Below are 22,996 nucleotides of genomic sequence, written 5' to 3'. Positions count from 1 at the left end.
CTTAGTAACAATGTTTTGGCCTCTAAGTGGGATCATTGTTACTGGGGTGTCATTGCTTTTAGGTCCTCTGGGTGAACAAAGCTAAAGAATATATATAAAGAATATGTATATGTATATATTCTCACACACACACACACACACACACACACCTACACACACATCTATATTTCTGTGTCTGTCAGTCTGTGTGTAAACTACAAATCATAAATTCATTCTCATAACCTCTGGTTCCAATCCAACACCACAGGGTTCACTTCTAGTCTTCCTATTTTCTTTTTCATAACTCCGTTCTCCGAAGTGAGAAACCTGCTTTCATTACCCAAATGTATTACTTACTTGCTCAGTCCCAGCATACACATAAAATCGTTTCAGAGTTGCTAGCCCATACCCCTTTGAAAAGTGTAGTAATCAGCGCATATTGTGTCCAGTTCTTTTTGTATTTAGCCTATCCAATCAAAATACTATTTTCTGAAGTTACTCAGGTTAGTTCCTTTCTTTGCCACAGTGTGGTTATGTTGCTCATTTGTAGTACTGTTAGGTTATTGGTTACTCTTTGTGTTTCATTTGGGGTTCCTCCCGCATCCTGATTGGTGTTAACTATTTGTTTCTGGGGTTTATGAAATCTCACCATGGTCCTCAGAGTCAGAGCTATACAAAAAGTTATCACAGAGGTATCTCTTATTCCCTCATCCCTTCTACTCTCTTCCCACTGTCCCATTCTTTCTGTCTCAGTCCCATCCACCCCTCACAGGTAACCAATGTCTTTAGTTTCTGGTTTATTTGTCCCATATTTCCTTCGCATGACTGATCCCTTGCTAGTCTTGATGGTAAACAGACAAGTGCAGCGACCAAAACCTTAAAAGGGCATGGTAATGAAGGGTACAGATTTCTCAAGGATGAAAGTTTGGGTTACCCCAACAGGTATGCTTCTTAGACCAGAAGGGGTGCTGGCCAGGGGTGAGGGGGCCTCTAAACAGGGTACAGAGGAAGCAGGCAATGCATATTGCTGTAGCCTTGAGGCCAGCTGCAGCAGTAGGGGCTGTGCTCCACCCACTAGCTACCTTCTGGCCAATTTCTCCAGGAAAAGAGACCATGCAGAATCCTGGAGAGGCTGTTCACAAATGGCATTAACTTACCAAAAGTAATCAGCGGATTCAAGCAGTGCAAGAGGTGACTTGTAGTGGATACTGTGGTGTGCTCCCGAGGCCCCCCCATTCAGGTCGGAGACACCCATTTTCCCAGGTGTGTTTTCTGAAGCCTTAAGAGTACACGGCAAAACAGTGTATAAATAAAACACAACTTTTCCTTTCTAGGTAAGAATAGAGTATGGCAGATAAAACAAGAGCAAAAAACATGACAGCATGTATTTTAATGTTAAATTGGGTGTCACTGTGAAGAAGGAGTGAGATGAGCAAGAACTGGAATAGCTAGCCAAGGCTGGGAGTTGAGACTTGGAATGGGGCTTGAGGAATGGGAAGGATTTGGATCTGTGGAATTGGAAGAAATGGCCCACCAGATGGCATGCCAGAATTATGGGGCATTTCTAGCTTTCCTCTGTCATTCTCCACTTTTTTATGTTTATTATGCCTTTTGCTCTGCCCTAGGCAAACTCTGATCCCACAAGCCACACCTTTGATTTCATCCATGGTTGAGCCAAGATAAAGCTGGAATTTTTTTTTAAACAAAACTTACTATTTTGGATCCCAAGTTTGCCCAGTCCTCGCCACCTGTGCGTGCAGTTGGGTCTTTTTACCAATAATAGAACAGATCTCCAACCTCCATCACCAAGTAATTCTCAGCCAGCTCCAGGGCCCCACCATGATGGACGGCACCGTTAGTATCTCCTGTCATCATAGTCTCTTGAGGACAGGCCCCTCACCACAGCCTTCCCCTCAGCTTCTTCCTCACAAAGTTGGTCCCCACATGCCAAGGGGGCTGATTCCTGACTTGTACAAACACACAAATCCTAGGGGCATCAAAACAATTATTCATTCACCCCTTTTCCCACTGGGCAGAAGAAACGAGATCATTCACGATGGTGAAGGAAAAGTCACTCTCTTCATCAGGACCACAAAATAGTGCTGGTCCCTCCAAATCCCAGCTTTTTCCTCAGAAACCTTTGCAAAGAAAAAGGAAACCAACAAACCCCCACCTTTCACCTCTAGCCAAAAACCCAACACTTCTGCACACCGAGATTGGTGGCTCCACCCACCAAGCTCACACAGGAGCTGATAATTACTACAGCAGGTATCTGAAAGAAAAAGAAAATGAAAACAGAAGAAACAATGACAAAGGCCTAAAAGTGGACACAGGTTCCTGTCTGTAACCCACAGGCCCACCTGGCCTGGCTGTGCTTCCTCAGCCTCCTTCTCATCTCTTGGGCCCCAGCTGCCTGCCGCCCCAGCCCCAGCGCCTTGCTTTATAGGACTGCCAGCACCTGGGACAGTGCCTGGCACAGAGTGGGGACTCAGTAAACATCCACTGATTGAGACAGATGAAAAAGAACGAAGGAAGGAGTAAATGGGACAACAACCTCTCTCTGCCTGGGGAGATTCTCTTCCCTTCTCATTGCAGCCTTGCACTCCCAGAGACTGACCTGGCATCCGGACCTTAACGTGAGGATAGGGCTTCCTCAATGGCCCAAAAATGGCTCCCAGGGCTTTAGCATCATCTTGCAGCACCAACTAGTCTCTCTTTACCTCCTCTTCCCTCTTCATCACTCTCCTCCCCTCCTGGAGGACTCTTGTAGTTCTGTTTCCTCTCTCCGGCTCCATTTCTCTGTGTCTTGGGTTTGCCTAGCGGTCAAGGTAGGAAGTGGGGCTCAAGATGTTTGCTGATCTCAACTTCATCAATCTGGCTAGAGTCTGGGCTTACTCTGATTTGTTAATATTTTAAAGTGTCCTATGTTAAGTTAGTGTTAACACTGCTGTGCACCTCAAATGCTCTTTTCTAAATAGACTTTATTTTTAGAACAATTTGCAAAATACTGAGATCATATCAAGATTTCCTGTTTACCAGGCACCCAGTGTCCCCTATTAACATCTTACATTAGTACAGTTTATTTGTTACAATTAATGAACCAGTATTGATACCTTATCAAATAAATAAAATCTGTACTTCATTTGTATTTCCTTAGTTTTTGCCCAGTGCCCCTTTTCTGTTCCAAGATCCCATCCAGGATACCACGTTAATTTAGTTGTCACGTCTCCTTAGGATTCTCCAGACTGTGACACTTCCTCTGGCTTTCCTTGTTTTTGATGACCTTGACAGTTTTGAGGAATACTGGTACGGTACTTCGTAGAATGCCCTCCTAATGGAATTTGTCTAGTGTTTTTGTTACAGTTAGACTATCATGAGTACTTGGGAGGTCAAGTGCCATTTTCATCTCGTTATATCAACATGGTTTATGACTACTGATGTTGACCTTGGTTGCCTGGTTGTAGTAGTGTTTGTCAGGTTTCTACACTGTAAAGTTCCTCTTTATGTTTCCCTTTCATACTCTGCTCTTCAGAAGGAAGTCACTATGTGCAGCCCACACTTAAGGAGTGAAGAATTATGCTCCCCCATGTGAGGGCAGAGTATCTACATAAATTATTTGAAATTCTTCTGCATGGGAGATTCATTTCTTCTCCAACACTTACTTGTTTACTCAACAGTTTATTTACATCAACACGGACTCGTGGATATTCCTTTTATCCTTTGGGTTATAATTCAATACTACATCATTTATTTTGCCACTCAAATTTACACTGTGGCTCTTTGGGCACTGGGGTCTATTTCATTTGGCTCCTCAGACTCTTTGACACACTATTTTGCACTGAATGTTCGTGTCTCACCCCTGCCCCCCACAATCATAGGTTGAAGCCCTAATCTCAAACATGATGGTATTTAGAGACGGAGCGTTTGGGCAGCCATGAAGGTTAGATGAGTTCACGAAGCCCTCTTATGATGAGATTAGTGTCTCTTATAAGAAGAGACATCAGAGAATGTGTTTCTCTCCCAGCATCCACACAAAGAAAAGGTCATGTGAGCACACAGCGAGATGGTGGCTGCCTACAAACCAAGAGAAGAGGCCTCGGAATAAAATCTACCTTGTTGGCACCTTGATCTTGGACTTGCCGGCCTCCAGAACCATAAGAAAAATTTATTTAAGCCACCCAGTCTGTGATGCTTTGTTACGGTAGCCCGAGCTAAGATACTCATCCCCACTGTTTTGCTTTTGAGTACTTCCTTATTTTCCAGCATTGCAAGATGCTCCAGGCTCATCTTGTGTATTTCCTGCCTCAGCCCTAGAATCAGCCATTTCTGGAGCCCAGTTCCTTTTATTGGAGAATGTTATTAGAAACCAAGAACTGGGTCATAGGTAATAAATTCTTTTTGGCTGGATAGATTATTTTGTGCCTTTTATGTGCCAGGCACTATGCTAACTTCTTTTCATGTCAGTTTACTTACTCATAACAACTCTGTGAGGGATTGACTGTTAACTTTCTCTACAGATGAGGAATAGAGGTTTAGCTAGGTAAATGCTAGCCAGCATCACCCTGTTCTGTCTCCAAAACCCATCACATTGCTACGATGGAGACTGGTGTGACATACATCACAAGTAAACAAACCAAAAGAACCCACCATTTATCTTCAGTTTTCTGCTTCATAGACACTGGAATAATTTGCATTATAATCATTATGTAACAGGCAATCAGTGCTTATTCAGTGGGGTGAAGACATAACAATAATACCCTCCTGCACCCACAAGTAGATACAAAAGACCTGTCCTGATATGTAGATATCTTATGTGTGCAGATACATGCATGCTCCTCATGTGTGCAGACATCCTGCACCTGTCTTCATGTGCTCACAAGCTACACACCTATTGTGTGCACAGATGACATGTACTATTCTTAAACACATGGATAACATGTCTTAACTCATGGGATAATGAAATCTGACACGTGGAAAAGTGCTTTATAATGGACAGTCACACTCTTTGCTAACTATTCAACTTTAAACTGTGGGCAGATTTTTCTCTTTCACGCATAGGACATGCTTATGAAATCTGAGGATGTTTTAAGACAACCATTTAGCATCTTAGCTGTCATGATTCCCAATAGTGCTTCAAAAGTGAAATTGGAGGTTGAAATTTTGCCCTCAAGGATGGGGATCACATCGTATGGGACAGAACATTATCAGTCAACCAGAGTGACTAAGTCTCCATCAGAGTCACCACAGTGTGAGCTGGCATTTGAAGTGGATATTGATGGATTTGTCTGCTCAGTATCCCTTTTCCCCTGGGAAGTGTTTCTGCCATCCCCTCCATAGCTGCCAGGTTAGTACATCATGACCTACTCCTAGCCTTTTGTTCGTTCCAGGGAAGAACCCTTGACCCAGCTGGACCAGCCCGAGTCCTTGCCTAGGACTTTTCGTAACAGGAACTTAAAAGAAGAGTGAGCCTTTCTTTAGTGACTGAAGCTGTGAACACTGAGGCTCTTAGTGGCCGTGTGAAGAAAGAATAATGCCCTAAAATCTTTGACCAAATCCTTCATTACGCTAAGCCTAGTCAGCTATAGTTTTCAGTTACTTCCTATCAAAAGAGCCCTAACCAGTGTGGAATGATTGCCAATCACTGTCACGTCATTGCTGATATACCACAATAAGTATCTGCTGAGACTCAAACCTGTGACAAACATTATCTCCATTCTCAAAATATAATTGTGGTCCAGATCTGTTAAAGGTAGTTAATTTGATATATTAACTTTTCAGAAGCTTTCCAAATCATAAGTATTTACGACACATTTAAGGTAAATACTTAAGTTTGCATAGCAAACTTCTGTTGATCTGGTTTTCAAACAATAAGAGATTTCAAGTTACTAAACTTTTTCACCACTCTGTGGAAAGAAATGAAATGATAAGAGGTGGTAAGTAAGGGAACTGTTCTAAAAAACACCTTTTGAGATACCCTTACAGAGTCAACAACATCTTGAGTATTGTCTGTATTTCAGTGCCTGAATCGTCAAAGCAGTATTAAAATCAGCATGACCTAGTTTTAAAGTGTATTATAGTGTACCATAATTCTATGGATATAATTTGTTTATAATTCATGTATGAGCAACGTGGTCATAATAGCTAATACTTTTGTGCTCCTACCATGTACCAGGCAAGCACTGTTCTAGGGGCCTATGTAAATCAACTTATTTAATCCTAAAAGAATCCTATGGGGTGGGTACTGTTGTTATCCCCATTTGCAGATGACTGAGAGGTTAAGTAATTTGCCTGAGGTCACACAACCAGTAAGAGGTGGAGCTGTGAACTAGAACAGCCTGACACTAGAGTGCATACCTGTTAGATAACTAAGTAGTTAATCATAGTAGCTCTCAAGTAACAAACCTATTCAAACAACAGGAGATCCTACTTCTCAAGTCCTTTGGAGGGGATTTTAATGTACTACTTGTTTACATATTCTTTGGATTTGTAGAACATGTATTGGGTATCAGTGAGGCAGAGATCTATGCAGGAAGTTTTTCTTTGATTATAGTGGCTTGGGTCCCTGTGTCTTGCAAGAAACAACATGGTGAATCTTCTCGATCTAGAGGCAGCCTCTACCAGGCTCTCCTCATTTGCTTACAGTGAGAGGGAGTCCTTCAGAGGCTTCCCATCTCTCTTAGGGTGAAAATCAGAACCCTTCTTGCCTATCTCATCCGTTTCCTCTGGGGCACTGTGCATCAGCCACTCTGGCCTTAAATTCTGCCATCTCAAGACCGTTGGCTAAGACATTCCCTCCGACTGGCACATTCACTTCAGTTGCACCACCGAGGCAAATCCTACCATCTTATAAGGGCTTCCCTAACCCACAGACCAGGTGTGATTCCCTTCTTACAATCTCTCCCAGCATCTTGTACTTCTTGTAATAGCTGTGAAAATGGTCAATAGAAAACTGTGTGAATACTAAATGTCTGTCTCCCTGGCTCTAAGTGTAAGCTCCATGTGGGCAGGGACTGTTTGTTTGCTGCTGAATCCCCACAGCTTAGCACATAGTTGGTATGAAATAAATATTTGTAAACTGAGTAGAAGGAAGAATTGCCAGCTACCAGCTGAAGAGGAAATAAATACTCTAGTCTCCTTGGCACTGATTAGACCTGCTGAGTGTGAAAAAAGGCCTGCCCAGACAGATGTAGGGAATGCTGGAGCACCTTGGCAGAGTGGTTAAACAAACCAGGGGATAAATGAACATATCCATAGTTTCCCCCCACCCCCTTTTTTAAGTGATTAGGAAATGGTGAGGGAAAAATTATGATTTTGTGAGCAATAACATGGAACCCAGTTTTAATAGTGCTGAAGTCTGGATCAAAGAAATTTCAACTCAGAACACTGAGGGCCAAAGTGAAAGAAACATACTGATTTTGGTGATGTGTCATTCTATGAAGTGTGCTTCTATGGTTACCCGTGTTCACTTTTAGCCGCGACCCTTTTTATTTTTATATCTTTTTTTTTTTTTTTGGAAATGTTTTATCATCACTTTACTGATTCCTCGAAACAGTCTCATGCAGAGAGCTGGTGCCATGGTCTAGGTGATGAAGAAACGTTTCCTCTTTCAAAGACTCTAATTTTTGGGACGATAAGAATTGCTAAAGAGGAAACAATCAAACCTATCTGCCTCCAACCAGCACACTGCTTCCTGGCTGTAACACGCTTTCAGATCCTCCAGTGAATTGTCTCAGATAAATAAAACTGGATTGCCATTCACTTTTTGAGATCCCGTCTCGCAATCTGTTCACCTCGAAGAATGCAGAAGGGAATCGATCGTGGAAATTCAGTCCATTTCCCCGTAACCACAGTCAACACTCCTCCTACGTTGGGAAAATTTTGCTTCCTTCGTTTTTCCACAAGTTTGCAGTTGCCTTCACGGCCTTGAGATCCAAGACTTCTCTCCAGGCCCCAATGGACGGGCGCGGGCTGTCGGCGGTGAGGCGTTCGTCGGGCGCCCCGCGACCAGGGAGGCGAGTCTTGGGGGCCATTCCGGGAAATTGTCCCAGTGAGCAACGCCGAGGCGGGGCTCCCCGAGGACGTGTGGAAACCAAAACAGAAATCGGAGATTCAAAAATAATCATCTCAGAAAATTGTGCTTTCCAAAGAAATGTATTGCCTTCCCAAGGCTACGGTTCTCCAGCGCCTCCGACTTTTACAGAACCTTTCTCGCGGCGTGTTGCGCACAGTTTGGGGTGCCGCCCCGCGCCCTCCGCGGAAGAACCCCGGGCGCTGCCAAGAGCGGCAAGCCGTTCCTGCCCGCCCTGCCGCGCCGTGGGCAACGCCTCCGCCACGTGCCCGCCTCCCGCTGCCAGGTCGCCCGCGATTGGCTGGCGATGCTGCCCGTCGCGGGGGGGAGGGCGTGTCCCCCGCAGGCAGGCGCTCCAATTGGTCGTGACCGCAGCGGCGGTGCGTGCGGCCCCGGTGAGGAGGGGAAGCCGGTGGTGGCGGCGGCGGAACTGGCGGAGGCTGCGGGTTTCATAACCGTCGCTCCTCCTCGCTGACTCGCGGGCTGCGAGGCCTGGGTCGGGTCGGGCTGTGCCGCGCGGGGCCGCTCGGAGTGGAGGCCGCCTCGGGGCGGGCGGGCTGGAGGCGCAGGTAAGGAGGCCGCGGGCGGGCGGGCTGTGGGAGGAGGAGGCCGCGGCGCTGCTGACCTCTCGCGTGGACGCGGCCCGTGTCGAAGGAGACCCGGTCGGGCCCTAGGCGGCCGGCTCGCTGGGAAGGCCCCGTGCGAACCGCGGCGCGGGCGGCGGCCCCGCGCGGCGTCTGATGCAACCTGCCGGCAACACCCGACGGGGCTGCTGAGCTCATGCCTGGCGCCGGTCCAGCGCCGCGGCGCCACCCGCCGACCCCCGCGCTCCCCCGGCGCCCCTTCTGCCGGCCCGGGACGCGATGCGCGCCGGCTATGCCCCCTCCAGAACCCGGCCCTCTGTTTGTGCAACGTGCAGTGTGACACGCCAGGTTCGTATTGGCCCCTAGGGATAAAGGGTGTTCCCAGAATAGCAGAAGGTGGACCGTATCTTACTCGAGTGCCACCTGGATTATTTCCTGCCCCTCCAGAACTGCCCGGTGTCGGGTAGTCGGGAATCTTGTTGAGGAATTAATAGAGAAGTAGTCAGAGAAAAAAACTTGGTTTTTAAATACTTTACGGAAATAATATTGTGCTTTTTTTTTTTTAATGGAGCTGTACTTTGTATATCCTATAGTTTACTGTTGGAATTACGTTGGATGAAAGTGCAGCAACCACGAGTTGAATAGAAAAGAGGAGGGCAAGAAATGAGGTGCTTTGATAGCGTGCTTGGAGGGAACACAGTAAGGAAAATTGCCAGCAGAGGTGTCTAGACGGAGAGGATGGAAACGCATGTTTGAGGGGAGGATGATCTGGTCTTCCGAGTAAGCGTGTGTGCTTTTATCCTTCAGAAGGTTTAATTGTTTGACTTTCCTCTTGTCTAAGGTTTATGCTGTAATCTGTCATCTTAAAGTGGGTCAGTTTTCAGAAGGATTGGGTTTGGTGGGTTACACAAAAATTGTTAGTTGTCTCTCCCAGCCTACACGCAGTTGGATCCTTATTTGAAGAGATTGTCTGTTAATTCAGATAGGATATGGGACACTTAAATACATTCTTGAAATAAGATACTGTAAAGGCTTGCTTTACCAAGAAATCGTGCATCGAAAAGTCCTTGATATTTAAAAGGTAAAACCTGTTCAACTATTACCACTTGAGTGGTATTTGGGATAAGCTATTCTTAAAGTTGATTTGCTGTTTTGGAAAATTTAGCGTAAACAAGGCTAAATAATTACAAGATGTTAGTGAATTGAAGAATTTTTCAGTTTATTGATTCCTGCTTCTGGTAGGCGCATTTGGCTGATTCAGTCATTTTAATATCTGCCTAAAAAACATGGGTGAAAGCAAAACTTCATTTTTTTTCCAGAATATCCTCTCAGTTCTCAGGAGCACATCATGACTATCAGCATGGTTGTGTGATCTTGAAGAGGTGGTTTCATCCCTAGGGATTTAAACAGCACCGGGTGAGCCCTGGGTAAAGATAAATAGGACCTCATGGAGCTGAACTTAGCATTATGGCCTAAGATTGCCTCACCTGATCACAGAAATGGTAAATGCAGGTGGCCGCAATTCCAGGTTTATTATGTATTCTTGGGAGGGTGTGTTTCCATGGGTTCTTGTACTGATAGTTACGTAGGTCTGGAAAGCCAAAAAGGCAGGAGACCAGTCAGTTAAAAAGAGAAAGAATTGAGCAAGACTCCCTGATAAATGTATATTTATAAACAGTGTGTGTGTACTATTTGTGTGTGTGTGTGTTGTAAATGACACCAAAAGTAGATTAAAAAGTGACATTTAAGAAGGACAAATGAGCATACATTTTCTTCTCATACTCCCATGGACCACTTACGTACTCCTTGAAGGGTTGTTTGGGTCATGAAGTCTGCAGTGGCAGATAAATACAGATCCTGCTCATTTAGGTGCTTATTAACTTTGACTGCCTGCCTTGACTTCACTTGTAGTAGAGTTGTCAGGCCCTGGCAGCACATGCCTAAGAACTTGTGGTTATGGAAAACGTAACTGGGCAAAGTGGAAAATAAAGGTTCTCAACTAAAGTGAAGCAAAGACCAGACAAGAATGATGTTCATTGTATAAGCTGGAGACTAGAACTAGCCAGTGGAACTGCGTTTTTCTTTTCCTGTACACCTTTAAGAAAGACAAAAAATTTTAGGTATTAAAACCATATGGAGTAACACTCTTGATTTAATTATGGTTGTTTTAAGAGATTTTAATGTTAGGGAGCCTCATTTTTATGTTAAGACATTTATAAAACAATGTTTTCTCTTATCCTTTTGAACCTGTATTCATTCAACACATTTCTTGAGCACCACCCCTAGATGCTGGGCACGTGGAGCTGAAGACAGAGTCCTGTCTCCAGCTCATTCTATAGGTTAGCACACTAATGACCTGGCTTTGACTAGGAAACAATTGGACAGAAGCACAAAGAAAAGAGAAAGCACGGACTTTTTAGGGGACTGATAGTGGTTCAGTATTGAAGTGTGATGTGAAAGGGAGCAGGGGCTGGAGGGAGAGAGGATTAACACCTTTGGATGATCCTGTATGCTGGAGCCACAGAGGAATTTCCAGTAAGAGGGTGTGACGCACTCAGGTTTGAGTGTTAGATGGCTCTGGGGACAGTGCTTGGAGGGAACACTGCTAAGGCAGAGGAGACTGTGCCCCTGAGAGATGATGTCAGCCTAAGGTAATTCTGTGACCTTGGGATGGAGAGGGGTGATGGATGTGAGGTGTTTTGTGGGGGTTGGTAGAACTGTCAGCTACCAGTGATTGAACAGATTTGGTATAAGGAATAAGTATCTGAATATTTTGGAGTGTAGACCTTCACTGAGGAAATTTGAGTTAAAAATTTATTTTGGGGGACATGGGGAGTATCTGGTTGTACATATGTGAAAAAATGACAAGAGGATTAGGAAAATCCTTGAGAAGTTTATTTTTCCAAGTGAAACTCGAGAAAATTTTGATTTTACTTATTCTAACGTTCTGAGTTTTTAGTGTGTTGCTGATTTGAATGAACATTACTTGAATTAAGAAATTTGAATTTAAAAAGTGTTACTCATTCTGTTACTCATCTTTCTTAAGATCCATGGTTAATTTATAGTAGTGGCTCTCAAACTTCAGTGTCATCAGAATCACTTGAAGGTCCCATTAAAACCAGATTGCTCAGTCCTATTCAAAGAGCTCCTGATTGCTAGATCTGGGGCAGGCTGAGAATTTGCCTTTCTAACAAAGTGATGTTGCTGCTGCTGGTCCAGGGGCCACACTTTGAGAACTACTGGTCTTCAGTTTATCTCCTGCTTCCTGCTTGAATGATTCACAGAAAAGAAATAAGGTGCCGCCCTGCCTCCTGTAGAATGAACTTTGGAATAGTATTTGTCCATGTAGGAGCCAGACTTTCTTTATGGTTGAATATCCAGATTTGAAATAAACTTTTTTTGTCCATTCAGTAAATGTTTATGAAAGAAACAAAAGCACGGATAACTGTGTAAACTGTAAAATGTGTAACTTTTGGAGGCAGCTATTTTGCTCAATGTAAAAACAAAATTGATAATCTGTTTGGAGTTAAGTCTTAGACCACTTAGCTCTTTGACCCCCTTTACTTGGTTCATTTGCCTTGGTGGAGATTTCTTCACCCTAAGAGCTACTTTCTTGGGGTTTGGTTGAGGAAGTTTTAAAAAAATTTTTTTGTTTGGAATTATTTCCAAGTTTCCCTTTCTTACATTTTTACCAGTTTGATGATTACTCTTTGTTTTACAAGCCAGAGGACTCATTTTCAGAACCTTGCCTACTGTGTTCAACCTCATACCTCTGCAAGATGAGTCAGACTGAAATAAAAGAGCCCTTCCCTGTTCCAGTATCTTTGAGAGCAAAAATGGGCATGAACGTCATTTAGAGCCTGTAATAAGAATTTTTAGTGACTAAAGTCCATGGTATATTGTCAACGTCGGAAGGCATCTTATCATTTTACGTCCCTCATTTGCGGAGTGGGAAATCGAGGCCTACGGAGGGAGGGGCTGCATCCAGAGTGAAACGGGGGAAGCCTGAGCCAAGATAAGAGCTGACTGGTTCCCTCTTTGGATCATTGTTACCTCTGAGTTTACCAGAGATTAGCTCTAAGGATTAAAAACATAATTGATATATGAAAAAATAAGAAAAGGTGAATAAGATGAACCTAATCATGACTATTGAGACAGTCCCAGGAGAGGTGTTAAACAGGTTCTTAAAAACTGAGTAAAACACTTAGTTTACTTTATACCAAACAGATAAGCAATAGTGTAGAGGGCCACTAACAATTAGTGGTAAGGGTGGCTCAAATTAATACTGAATGGCTACTTTTAACTGGAAGAAAAAAATTGGCAGCGTGATAAATTATCAAGGGAAATTGTGAAATGTTCATTACTGAAGATAGACTTGGAGTAGATATCCATCATGATTTGGAAGGAAGCTTTCTGTGTCACCTTAGTGCTGGAGTGAGAACAGATGACCCACTAGCTCAGGGCTGCCTGTGTGGCTTGAAAACTAATTGAAAGCAATGTTATATGGCCTTTTTAAAAGCAAAGATTTTTTAAAAAGCAGACCAGTAAATAGTGTTTATACCGAAATGCCTGGTTAAAGGTTTGGGTGAAGCTACTGGTGTTGACCAGCTGGGCTTTTCTTAAGAACTCTGAGACGTACTCATTTGAGGCAATTCATAATGCTGGTTACAGGTTTTTTCCCACTGATGTAGTTTTAGCAGTTTTGTGGAAAGAGAACATAATAACACTGCTGTCTCAATTTTCGAGAGTGCTGTGACTTCTTGGTGGACACAGTTCACCCAGCTTAGCAGTTTGTCTTGAAGTGGCCTCATGATGGTAGGATAGGTATGCTTCTGACACATGTTGAGGCAGTTGTAGTGACCTAGTTGGATTCATAGTAATCCAGATATGACTAGTGCCTGAAACTGTGACTTCATTTCTACAGGCAACACTACAGGAACCCCTCAGAACTGGCATTTCCTCTGTGCTCCTTGAGCAACGTAAAGTGGGTGCAGGCGCTGCAGCTGCTTCGTCTCATAGTCTAGCCTGAGCCCTGGTGCTTGCACTTCCCTGGATGCATCGTTGGGTTGTTTTCTTTCCTTGTAGCTTTAGGTTGACTGTGTCTAGATGTGTTAATTAAATATGTCCAGAATCAAAAAACAGTATTAGAAACACAATGGGATGGGGAAGCAAGCTGGGCATCTCAGAGCTCTGAAATCTGTGGTCTAAGCAACTAACGGAGGAAATCTCTGTAAACTGTCATTTGAGGGCATTAAAAAAATAAAGCAAAAAATCACCTTTTCAAAGTATCCCATAAAGGTATGTCCTTGATGACTCACATTCTGTATATTAGAACAAGGAACACGCAGAGACCACAGTGCAGTATTCCTGATGAGTACTGAGGCTGGCTGCTCTGCGTCAGCGTTCTATTTTGACTTGAACCAACAGTGGAAACTTTTTTCCCCTTTTATTGCAGGTGTCTCTCCTATCGTAATTGAACTTACCTTTGCTGTCGTTATACCAAACATCTCAAATTTCTCTCTTGCAGATTGCCAGGTGCTATTAGTTCATATGTGCTACGTAATTAGTGGTATTCTTTTGTTTTTCCCTCCCATTTTTGCTAACAGTCACAGATGGGCAGTACCCTCAGGGATTCAGGTGGGTTGAATTTGGCTTTATGGAGCGTCTGTACTGACTTACCTCTCTGAATTAAATGACTTAGACTTCTGAAACATTGGAACAGTTGGCAGTTGTAGACTTTTCTCAACATGATCAGTTAATGTTGCCTGCTGTTAGGTACATGCAAGTTTAATCTCATTTGATCTTGTCATTTCAAATATTTTAATACAATTTGTTTTTAACTAGGTACATGTGAAGATTTCTTGGCAGTTTAGCGTGGAAACCATTGATCACCTTGCCCTTATTTCTGCCTGTTCTGTGTTGACAAGGGAGAGTGCCCAAATGAGCAAGATATCGCAGAACAGTACTCCAGGAGTGAACGGAATAAGTGTTATTCATACTCAGGCTCATGCCAGCGGCTTACAGCAGGTTCCTCAGCTGGTGCCTGCTAGCCCTGGGGGCGGAGGCAAAGCTGTGCCTCCTAGCAAGCAGAGCAAAAAGAGTTCGCCCATGGATCGAAACAGTGATGAGTATCGTCAACGCAGAGAGAGGAACAACATGGCTGTGAAAAAGAGCCGGTTGAAAAGCAAGCAGAAAGCGCAGGATACGCTGCAGAGAGTGAATCAGCTCAAAGAAGAGAATGAACGGTTGGAAGCAAAAATTAAATTACTGACTAAGGAATTAAGTGTACTAAAAGATTTGTTTCTTGAGCACGCACACAACCTTGCAGATAACGTGCAACCCAGTAGCACTGAAAATACGACAAATTCTGATAATGCAGAACAGTAAACCTCATCCCTTCCAAACTTCACAACTTGTGGCTTGAACATTAAAGGTGTGACTACCTTCACCCCTTGCATCATTGGCTGAACACTGTCTTATTCCATTATTGAGAGTTCCATTGAAGGTTGTTTTCTAGGATCAGCACTGAAGAGTTGATTAGCTAAAGATGTTAGCCATTTAATTTGAATATCTGGTTTTAAATAAGGATTTTTGTGGGGATAAAAAGAAATTTTAAGGCATATGGTTAAAAAAAAATTGCCCTAGACCTCATTATTCTTAATAAACTCTGACTTTCCAAGAAACGTTTCTTTTTTAGGTTGACAAAAGGAATGGGAAACTGGCAAGTCTTGCAGAAGGTTCTTGGTTTTAACGGATGTGGTTAATTGAAGAAAAGTTGAATGCTGCCTATGTTAATCTGTTTGTGACTTTTCTAAATTATGTATTAAAAATGCTTAGGGCTATAGAAACCAATCACTTTGTAATTTGGAGTGATTTTATATATAGCGTAAACATTGTTTTAGCATAATTAGTACTGTTCTCCCCAACAAATACAAGTTTTTGAAAAGCGATGTCAAGTGAAGTAAGGAAACCCCATTGCATTTTGAAGGCAGTATGCAGTCAGTTGGCCTAAAAATGTAAATAGCATTTAGGAAGCAAATAGGTTTTTTAAAAATGAAAGCAAAGCATATTAGAATTACACTTTTGGGATACCTTTTAGGTATAGAATTGGCATTATTTTGTTTCATTAAAAAAAAAAAAAGAACAACTCAGAGGTTTAGAGAAACTTGTGTACCAAATTTTAGTTTCTGCTGATGCTAGTAAAGTAAGCGGTTTTTTTCTTTGATGTACTATTTGGACAGACTAGTTAGTAAACGAAAACCTCTTAACAGTTTGTGGCTATACAAGATTAGGAGTTTGAGTATTAATTTCAGCTGGTAGTTTTTCCTGTGATCAAATATACTTCATTGGGTCCATGGTTTCTGGAAGCAAAAATTCTTGTGAAGGATCATTTGGTATTTGATCTTAACCAACTGATTATTAGAAAAATTCATCATCAACTCTGCCATTTTCCAAAATAATAGTCTAAGAAAACTTGAAAGTGTAAGGTTTAACCTTTAATTTATTTCACTTAAACACATCTTTGTATATTGTTTTTGTGACATTTCTTTTTCTAAGTAGTGGGCTGTTCTTCCAGACTTTTGTACCACTTTTTATTCATTTATATGCATTTATGTCCCATAAATTATTTTAGCAAGAAAACACTGATAAAACTCAGGATACTGACATTTTTGTTGAGACTAAAAAAATGGCAGTCACTAAAGACTGGAATCTCTAGGGTCTGGTGTATATCTATGTTGGTAGTTTTGATTGTCCTTGTTGACTTTTTTTTTTAAGCACAAATCTAGCTCAAGTTTGTTGATGTCTGTGTTTCTGTTTTCCTTTTTTGGGGGGTGACTGGGCTTGTGATAAGAGACAGAGTCACATGATTTAAAAAGTTTGTGTTACCAGTTATCTCATTTGAACATTTTGGGTCACGTTGTTTAATACTAGGACCTGGGACAATGTAACCAGGATGTAAGTCAAGTTGCACCCTTAGGTTGGTGGAAGAGTCCTGTCTGTGCCCTTCTTTTGGGTGGGAGGAGACATCATGGTGCCCTGCAACTCAACAAAGTCATTATTAAAGGCCAAGAGTCCCTTCTGCATGTGACAGGAGCCCAGTATTGTTCTATAAGAGCTACTGTCCCAGAAGGGTTAACTCCCTATAGAGCCGGGAGACAGGGTAGGGATTTCTGTTAGAGTCCAGCATCTTTGGAGTATTGATCTACTTGTAGGTTGATAGATGCTTTAAATAACTATGGAGGAGATACCCACAGAATCCTACTGACTCTTAAATGGCACCTCATTCAAGATGCAGTTAGGTCACTTGAATCTTTAAGCATCTATAAGAGGTGCTACAGACATTTTAATCTCTTATTTACTAAAGAATGTCTTTCAGAAATTGATGTCTCATGGAATTTATTGTTACCGATTATATGAATTGACCTAACTATCTTGGACAAGAAGCTTTAGGGAGATCATAAGGTATGTACTCCATTGTTTCAAATAACAAAATAAGATTGTAACTTTTGGAAAAATTGATTCAAGCTTTTACTTATGCAAATCAAAACTAGCACAAGCAGTCACTTATGCATAGAGTAAAAATGTTAACCATTGTCTTGACTATCTTACTGAAGTGTTTGGGAATGAAAGTTTTTAGTTTGATAGATTTATCAGTATAAAATTGAGGGTAACCAAGTATGGGGAATAGGTAAGTTTAGAGCTTTGGGGACTGAAATGACTTCTGTAACTTTTGTTCTCTAGGTTACACATTAGGATATGATCTGCCTTTGCTGGTAGGTCTAGTGGTTTAGGAATTAGGCTTTAGTATAAATTTCTAGCTGCGTCTGAGTCTTCCAGGATGAGTACTTTCTGACTGGTTTTGGCTGCAGATGGTGAGATCAGAACAGCCCTTCCTGCTGTCTGGCCCCTCTTAGTTACGGGGATGTGAGCTCAGATAATTTGGACATTCTTAATAAGAATTAGTAAGATTTTAATAAAATATGACCAGAATTCTGAAATTCAGGTCTTGAGTGTGAAATTCTCAAATTTACATAAGGAAGTAGAAGTATGTATAATTTAATATTTGGTATTAAAAGAAAGAAAATTGTAGCAGCGTTTGATGTTTCTTAATCCCCATTAGAAGTCTTGAGACTTTGTATCTAAACAACCCCTTTAAAGTACTCAGTGTTTTTGATGCCTTAGAAATAGGAAAACAATTTTGTTTGACAAAAGCTAGGAAAGAAAGTCCATTCTACAGCTGTTAGAGCTGCCTCTCAGGAAAAAGTACTTACCTTGTTCTTTTTGTTCCTGGCTTTCCTCAGTTTGTGAGATTACTCTATTTTTTTAAAATATAATTTTATTTCTTTCAATGAATTTGAAATAAAAAAACTTTGGAATAATGACTGTATTTCATTGTGGGTTTCTTTATGTCCAATACCAAGAAAGTGGTCCAAGTGTTAACCAGCTCTGAGGAGCCAGGCAGATGTCTTGCTGCCTTTTTAGTCCCAGCCCAGGGCAGAGGTGAGGTGGTGGGGGGGGTGGGGGGGCAAGCAGAGGTGCTTTTGTCCCAGCTGGATTTCCCTTAGTGATAGGAACGTAGTTTTCTCTGAATTCAGAGCGCCTCTTTAGTTGTCGTCTGTGTCACCTGGCCTAGTGTGAAAACGTGAACCAGAATGCAGACAGCAGTGACTGGTATTCTGCCTCATGTCTCGGTGCGGTCTCCACCTACGGGGTGGTGGGAAATGAGTTCTAGGCTCTGCAATAGACGGGAAGGCCAAAGCGAGGCCTTTCCCCCAAAAGCACAACCTGTAGTGTATGGACATTGTCTTCATGTACTGGTGCCATAGAACGTGTGAGTCCGAGGAGCTGATCTGAGTGTTTTAGGGAAGATGTCATTTAGATAGTTGTCTTCTGTGATCCTTCAGTTATTCTCATGTCTTGAGAAGTAGACGTCTGCTGACTGCATCTTAATGAAAATTAGAGTACGGTGATTATTTCTGTGGTAATATGTCCCATTTCATTTTTATGAATTGGTTGTAATTTAGAATCTAATAACTTACAAGGGAATTTTATATAGAGATTTGTGAAGGTGCCAGCTCTTTTTTAATAAAAGCACTTTAGACGTACTGCTCTTTGGCTACCTGTGGAGTATCTGAGGAGTTCGTATGCATTTTATGTGTACTCAGAGGAGAATACCATCCCTGAATATTCTTTTACTGCTACAGCCCTACTCCTCCCAGAGTTCCAGACCTGAAGGTTACGCAGTGGTGTCGAGAACCAGGCTTAGAAGAGAATGGAGTTAAGTGAGGCAATCACTCTCACACCTTTTTGCAGCCCAGTTACCAAGTCTTGCCGCTTCCTCTGTGGCAGCTATTACTGCCAGGTGCCTTTGCACGCCACCGCCTTTCATTCTGCTCTACCTCCTAAATGAATCTCCTGAGGTCTGCTTCACCTCCCCTACCTTCTGCAGAGCCATTACCCTCTCTTGCCTGGCCTTGGTCTCCCTGGACCATTGCATGTTCTCCAGAACCTTCTGAACCCCAGTGCACTCAGGGTGAGGCCCAGTCTCCCCAGGACATGGCTCCACTTGCTCTTGCTGCCTTCCTTGCCCTCCATTCTCTCCCACATCACTTCACTTTGGCTGCAGGGCTTGTCCCAGCTCTTTTTACCCTAGGGCCGGCCACCTTAGGACAGCTCCTAATGTCCAGAACTCCTCTTGCTTTTCACTTCCCACTCTTCCTGTCTCAGCCCACTGGCTTTCTAGACAAGGTCAAATATGTTACTTTCCTTCGTGGCACTTTCCAATGTTTGAGATGATCTATTGGTACCTGTTTGCCTAAGGGGAAGACTCTCAGGAGAATCCAGGCTCTGAGTGCAGGGATCACGTTTTTATACCACACTGGCACGTAGGAGATGCTCATTTATTGAATAACTAGCTAGACCTTTCCTGGGTTTCAGGAAGGCTTTTGGCACAGTGCAGCTTTCTTTGGAAGGGTCTCTGATGTATTTCTGAAGCTGTACAAATTTCTGCAGAAGTTGGAGACTCAGGAGTTGGATACGTCCCCTGGAACATGCAGAAGAGTAGGGAGCTGCTGCTTCCCACCACCACCCCCCGAGTCCTGTACCTGCGAAGAATGCCCTTTGTCTTACCCAGCTGGGCTCAACCAGCCAATTCCGTTCCCAGTGTCCCTCTTGGACAAAGCATTTAGTTACTGAGATTTCTACTTATTCCTTTTTATCTACTTCCTTGATAATGAGAGCAAACATTTATGTGAAATGGTCAGTTTTGGTATAAAATGTCTAAAGGAGAGGAAGGAGGGAGATGTGTGATACACTCAGCTGTTTTTAAGTTAACACAACTCAACTGTCCACTTAGAATTTCAACCTGACCATACCTGGTTTTATCCTGGGGGTGGGGTAAATTGAAACCCTGTGCACTAGAACGTGTCTATCACAGGTATGGCTGGGGTAGAGAAACATTTGGTGAACTCAGACTCCCAGTCCTCAGAAAGACGATCATTACTCAATTTGTTCATTATCATGAATAACTTAGGGACTATATCTGTGCGCAAGCTGGAAACCTTCAAAAATGGATGTAATAAATCTATGAAGCAAAAAATATAAATGGTGATTTGCACCTACTATTACTTTATTTTAATGTGGCCACATCACATGCACTTTTATATTATTGCCATAGGAAGAAATCAATTTGTACCAAACTCTTCAGTGACAAAAGATACTCTGGCTCGGGCTACAGAGTTTCCCACCGTATCAAGTTTTCATCTCTGATGTCTGTCCTTCTCACTTGTCCTTCACCTTGACTGGGAAACTCCTGGATGAGAGAGCCCTGTGCAGAGACAAACCTGGAATGCTGTGCAGAATTCTAGAAGCCGCTGCAAGGATGGAGGCAGTTCTGTGGGACCGGGGAGGACTGGGCAAGCAGAGGTAGGGCAGGTGTCCTGCTACTGGCAGGAACCAGGCCCAGCTGGCCCTGGATGGCCCTGCTGCCTCAGAGTGGAGTTTGGTCACTGGGCCTACACTTGGGGGTGACAGACAGACTCGGCAAATGGGAAAGCTCACCTTTGCCATGGCGCTGTCTTAGGTGGCAGTCTCTCAAACAGACACTGGCTTTGCTATCATGTCCTGCATGAAAAGGAAATAAAGGGCAAGGAATCTGCAAGTCTCAAATTTTAAATAACTGCGCCTCAAGTATGCTATAATTCTACCCCCTTTGGAAAGCCAGCTTTGAAAGGCTTCTTCTCTGTGTTCCCCCTTTTAATGTGTGCAGAACCAAGTTCCCAGGCCCCCAGCATCTCCACAGGGTCAGTTTCCAGGTCTGAGCACGCAGTGCTCATCTGCAAAGGGATAAAGAAGAGAGAGGGAGCCAGGCACAGAGGACCATTTCAGGAAACCTTTTATTGCAAATTCCATTCTGTGTATTGATTTTTGAAAGAAAACACCGGAAACACACCTTTCCTGAGCAGAGAATACAAATGACAAAGGCACTCGTTTAGTTGCTGGTAAAGAACAGGATTACTGAAAACAAGGAACAGGATAACTGAAAGTGAGCATTTTAAAAGCCACTGTCATATAAGCAAAGTAATAACACACTAAGGGTGATCCTGCAGAAGGTTAATAAAAAAAGCTTGTCTCTAGGAAACAGAACTGTTTGGTGTGATCAAACCGCATGTGATTTCTGAGTACTGACTCTCACCGCTGAAGGGCCCAGTTAGCAGGCCGCCTGCCATGAAGAAAGCTTGCGGCCGTGCCAGTCCCCTCCTGGGCACGCCCGCCGGCTCTACTTTGGGCCAGAGAAGGGGGCAAAGGCCTTGTCACGGCCTGCCATGCATGCTTCGATCTCCTCCACCGTGCGGGGCACGCAGGTCAGCAGCTCCATGCCACTGTCAGTCACCACGACGTCCTCCTCGATCCGGACCTGGGTCAGACCAACGGACACTCATTATTTCGGAGCTGGCCTCATGCGCTAAGTACAGGGTCCGACCCCACAGCTCCAGGCTGACCCCGCTGAGTGGGAGGAGCCTTTTCTCAGAAGCAGTCAGCACTGCTCCTGCTACCTGCCCACCCTGACCTTGCCCCTGGCCAGGTGGATGGGAGGCCCTGGAGTGGGCAGGGGTTTTGTAGAATCTGCCTCTTGGGTTGAGGGGTGAGGCACCTGTCAGGTGACAGACCATGAGATAGGGTAGACCAGGTCCTTCTCAAGTGAGGAAGTCAAGATTGTACATCCTGTCCTGGGAAACAAAGAGGTGACAGGCTGAATTTGGAGTGGGTGGTGGTATGGGAGCAAGGACACGGGGCCCGTCAGCACTCACCCCACCAAAACCACGGAAGCGCTGCAGGACCTCGCGGTTAAAGAAGCAGGCGCGGGCCGGGTCAGCCAGGGCCTCGTCCAGGAGGTGGTCGATGAAGTAAATGCCAGGCTCCACAGTGAGCACCATGCCTGGCTCCAGCTGCCGGGCGGTGCGCAGGCTCCGCAGGCCGGGCTCATCGATGCGCTCCACACCCTGGCGGTGGAAGAAAGTGAGCAGGACCCAGGAGGGGCAGAGACATATGGGCACAGAGCAGCCCTCCTCGGCCTGGCCTGTGTGCGGGCATCCGATGTGGGGGTTGGCTCGAGCCCTGTGGGTCCCCCTGGAGCTGCAGGGAGCTCAGACCAGGAGGGTCTCCAGCCCAGCAGCCGTGCTGTGCTGTTCATGGCACTCGGATAAGACCCCTCACTCTCTGCATGGCCCCCAGATTTTTCCTGCCCCTGCCCCTTGTTACCCTCAGAACTGTGCCCGGTGGACGCCCACATGTGCACACCCAGGGCGAGCTGCCCCTGCTGGCCCACGGGGCTGGTTGGGGGTCTGGCTGCCTCACCCAGGCCCTTTCCCTGCTGGGGGAACAGTAGAAGCCAAACCTGTGAAGCCAAAAAAGCTCTTACGGAGGCTGCGGGGCCTCCCAGGCTGCCTCTTTTCTTCAGGCAGCTCAAGTGGAAACCAGCCCCAGGAGCGCTGGGCCTGGTCCCCCCTACGCCAAGTCCCAGGTTTTCCGAGTGGCCTTCCAGGAGAAGGGACAGGTGCTGTCAGCAGGATGGGCCTGCTGGCACTAGCACTGGCGTCTGTACACACAAACGCACGCTCACCCCGTCTGCATGGCCTGGGGGCGTGGCCCCAGAGAGGCGCATATGGCGGCTCCATGCCATGCCCACGTGCTGGGCCCCCATGGAGCCTTGGAGACTGGCTCGGCCCTGCAGAGGCAGCCCCTCCCCAACACCCACAAGGGTGTGGCCGACAGGGCTGCGAGGGCAGGTGGTGCCTAGGACACTTGCACAAATTTCCCTGCCCTCCTCAGGTCCCTGAGGTACCACCCGGCCCTCGGCCAAGGC

At 44.4% G+C, this 22,996-nt stretch overlaps 2 protein-coding genes across 5 annotated transcripts in view; one reads left to right on the top strand and one right to left on the bottom strand.

Annotated features, from left to right (window-relative positions):
• The first annotated feature begins 8,416 nt into the window (after positions 1-8,416).
• On the top strand, positions 8,417-18,014 carry CEBPG (CCAAT enhancer binding protein gamma). Of its 4 annotated transcripts, none has more exons than XM_032486196.1 (3): positions 8,417-8,616; positions 9,951-10,047; positions 14,476-18,014. In XM_032486196.1, the coding sequence occupies exon 3, from the start codon at positions 14,572-14,574 to the stop codon at positions 15,016-15,018; it is 447 nt and encodes a 148-aa protein (XP_032342087.1). In that variant the 5' UTR covers positions 8,417-8,616; positions 9,951-10,047; positions 14,476-14,571; the 3' UTR covers positions 15,019-18,014. The 4 variants fall into 4 exon arrangements, with proteins under 4 accessions (XP_032342087.1, XP_032342086.1, XP_032342085.1 ...); XM_032486197.1 differs by lacking the exon at positions 8,417-8,616 and adding an exon at positions 9,039-9,411; XM_032486195.1 differs by lacking the exon at positions 9,951-10,047.
• A 2,992-nt stretch (positions 18,015-21,006) lies between these two features.
• PEPD (peptidase D) overlaps positions 21,007-22,996 on the bottom strand; it is a 107,002-nt gene continuing 105,012 nt past the window's right edge. Inside the window, exons 14-15 of the mRNA XM_032486193.1 lie at positions 21,942-22,133; positions 21,007-21,547 (exon numbers count right to left, since the gene is read on the bottom strand). Coding sequence (XP_032342084.1) covers positions 21,410-21,547; positions 21,942-22,133 — 330 coding nt within the window. The 3' untranslated portion in view covers positions 21,007-21,409. The remainder of the gene's footprint in view (positions 21,548-21,941; positions 22,134-22,996) is intronic.

The sequence above is a fragment of the Camelus ferus genome, chromosome 9, assembly GCF_009834535.1.
Source record: "Camelus ferus isolate YT-003-E chromosome 9, BCGSAC_Cfer_1.0, whole genome shotgun sequence".
Lineage (NCBI taxonomy): Eukaryota > Metazoa > Chordata > Mammalia > Artiodactyla > Camelidae > Camelus > Camelus ferus.
Note: the sequence above shows the minus strand (reverse complement) of the source record. Positions and strands in the feature narration are given on the sequence as shown.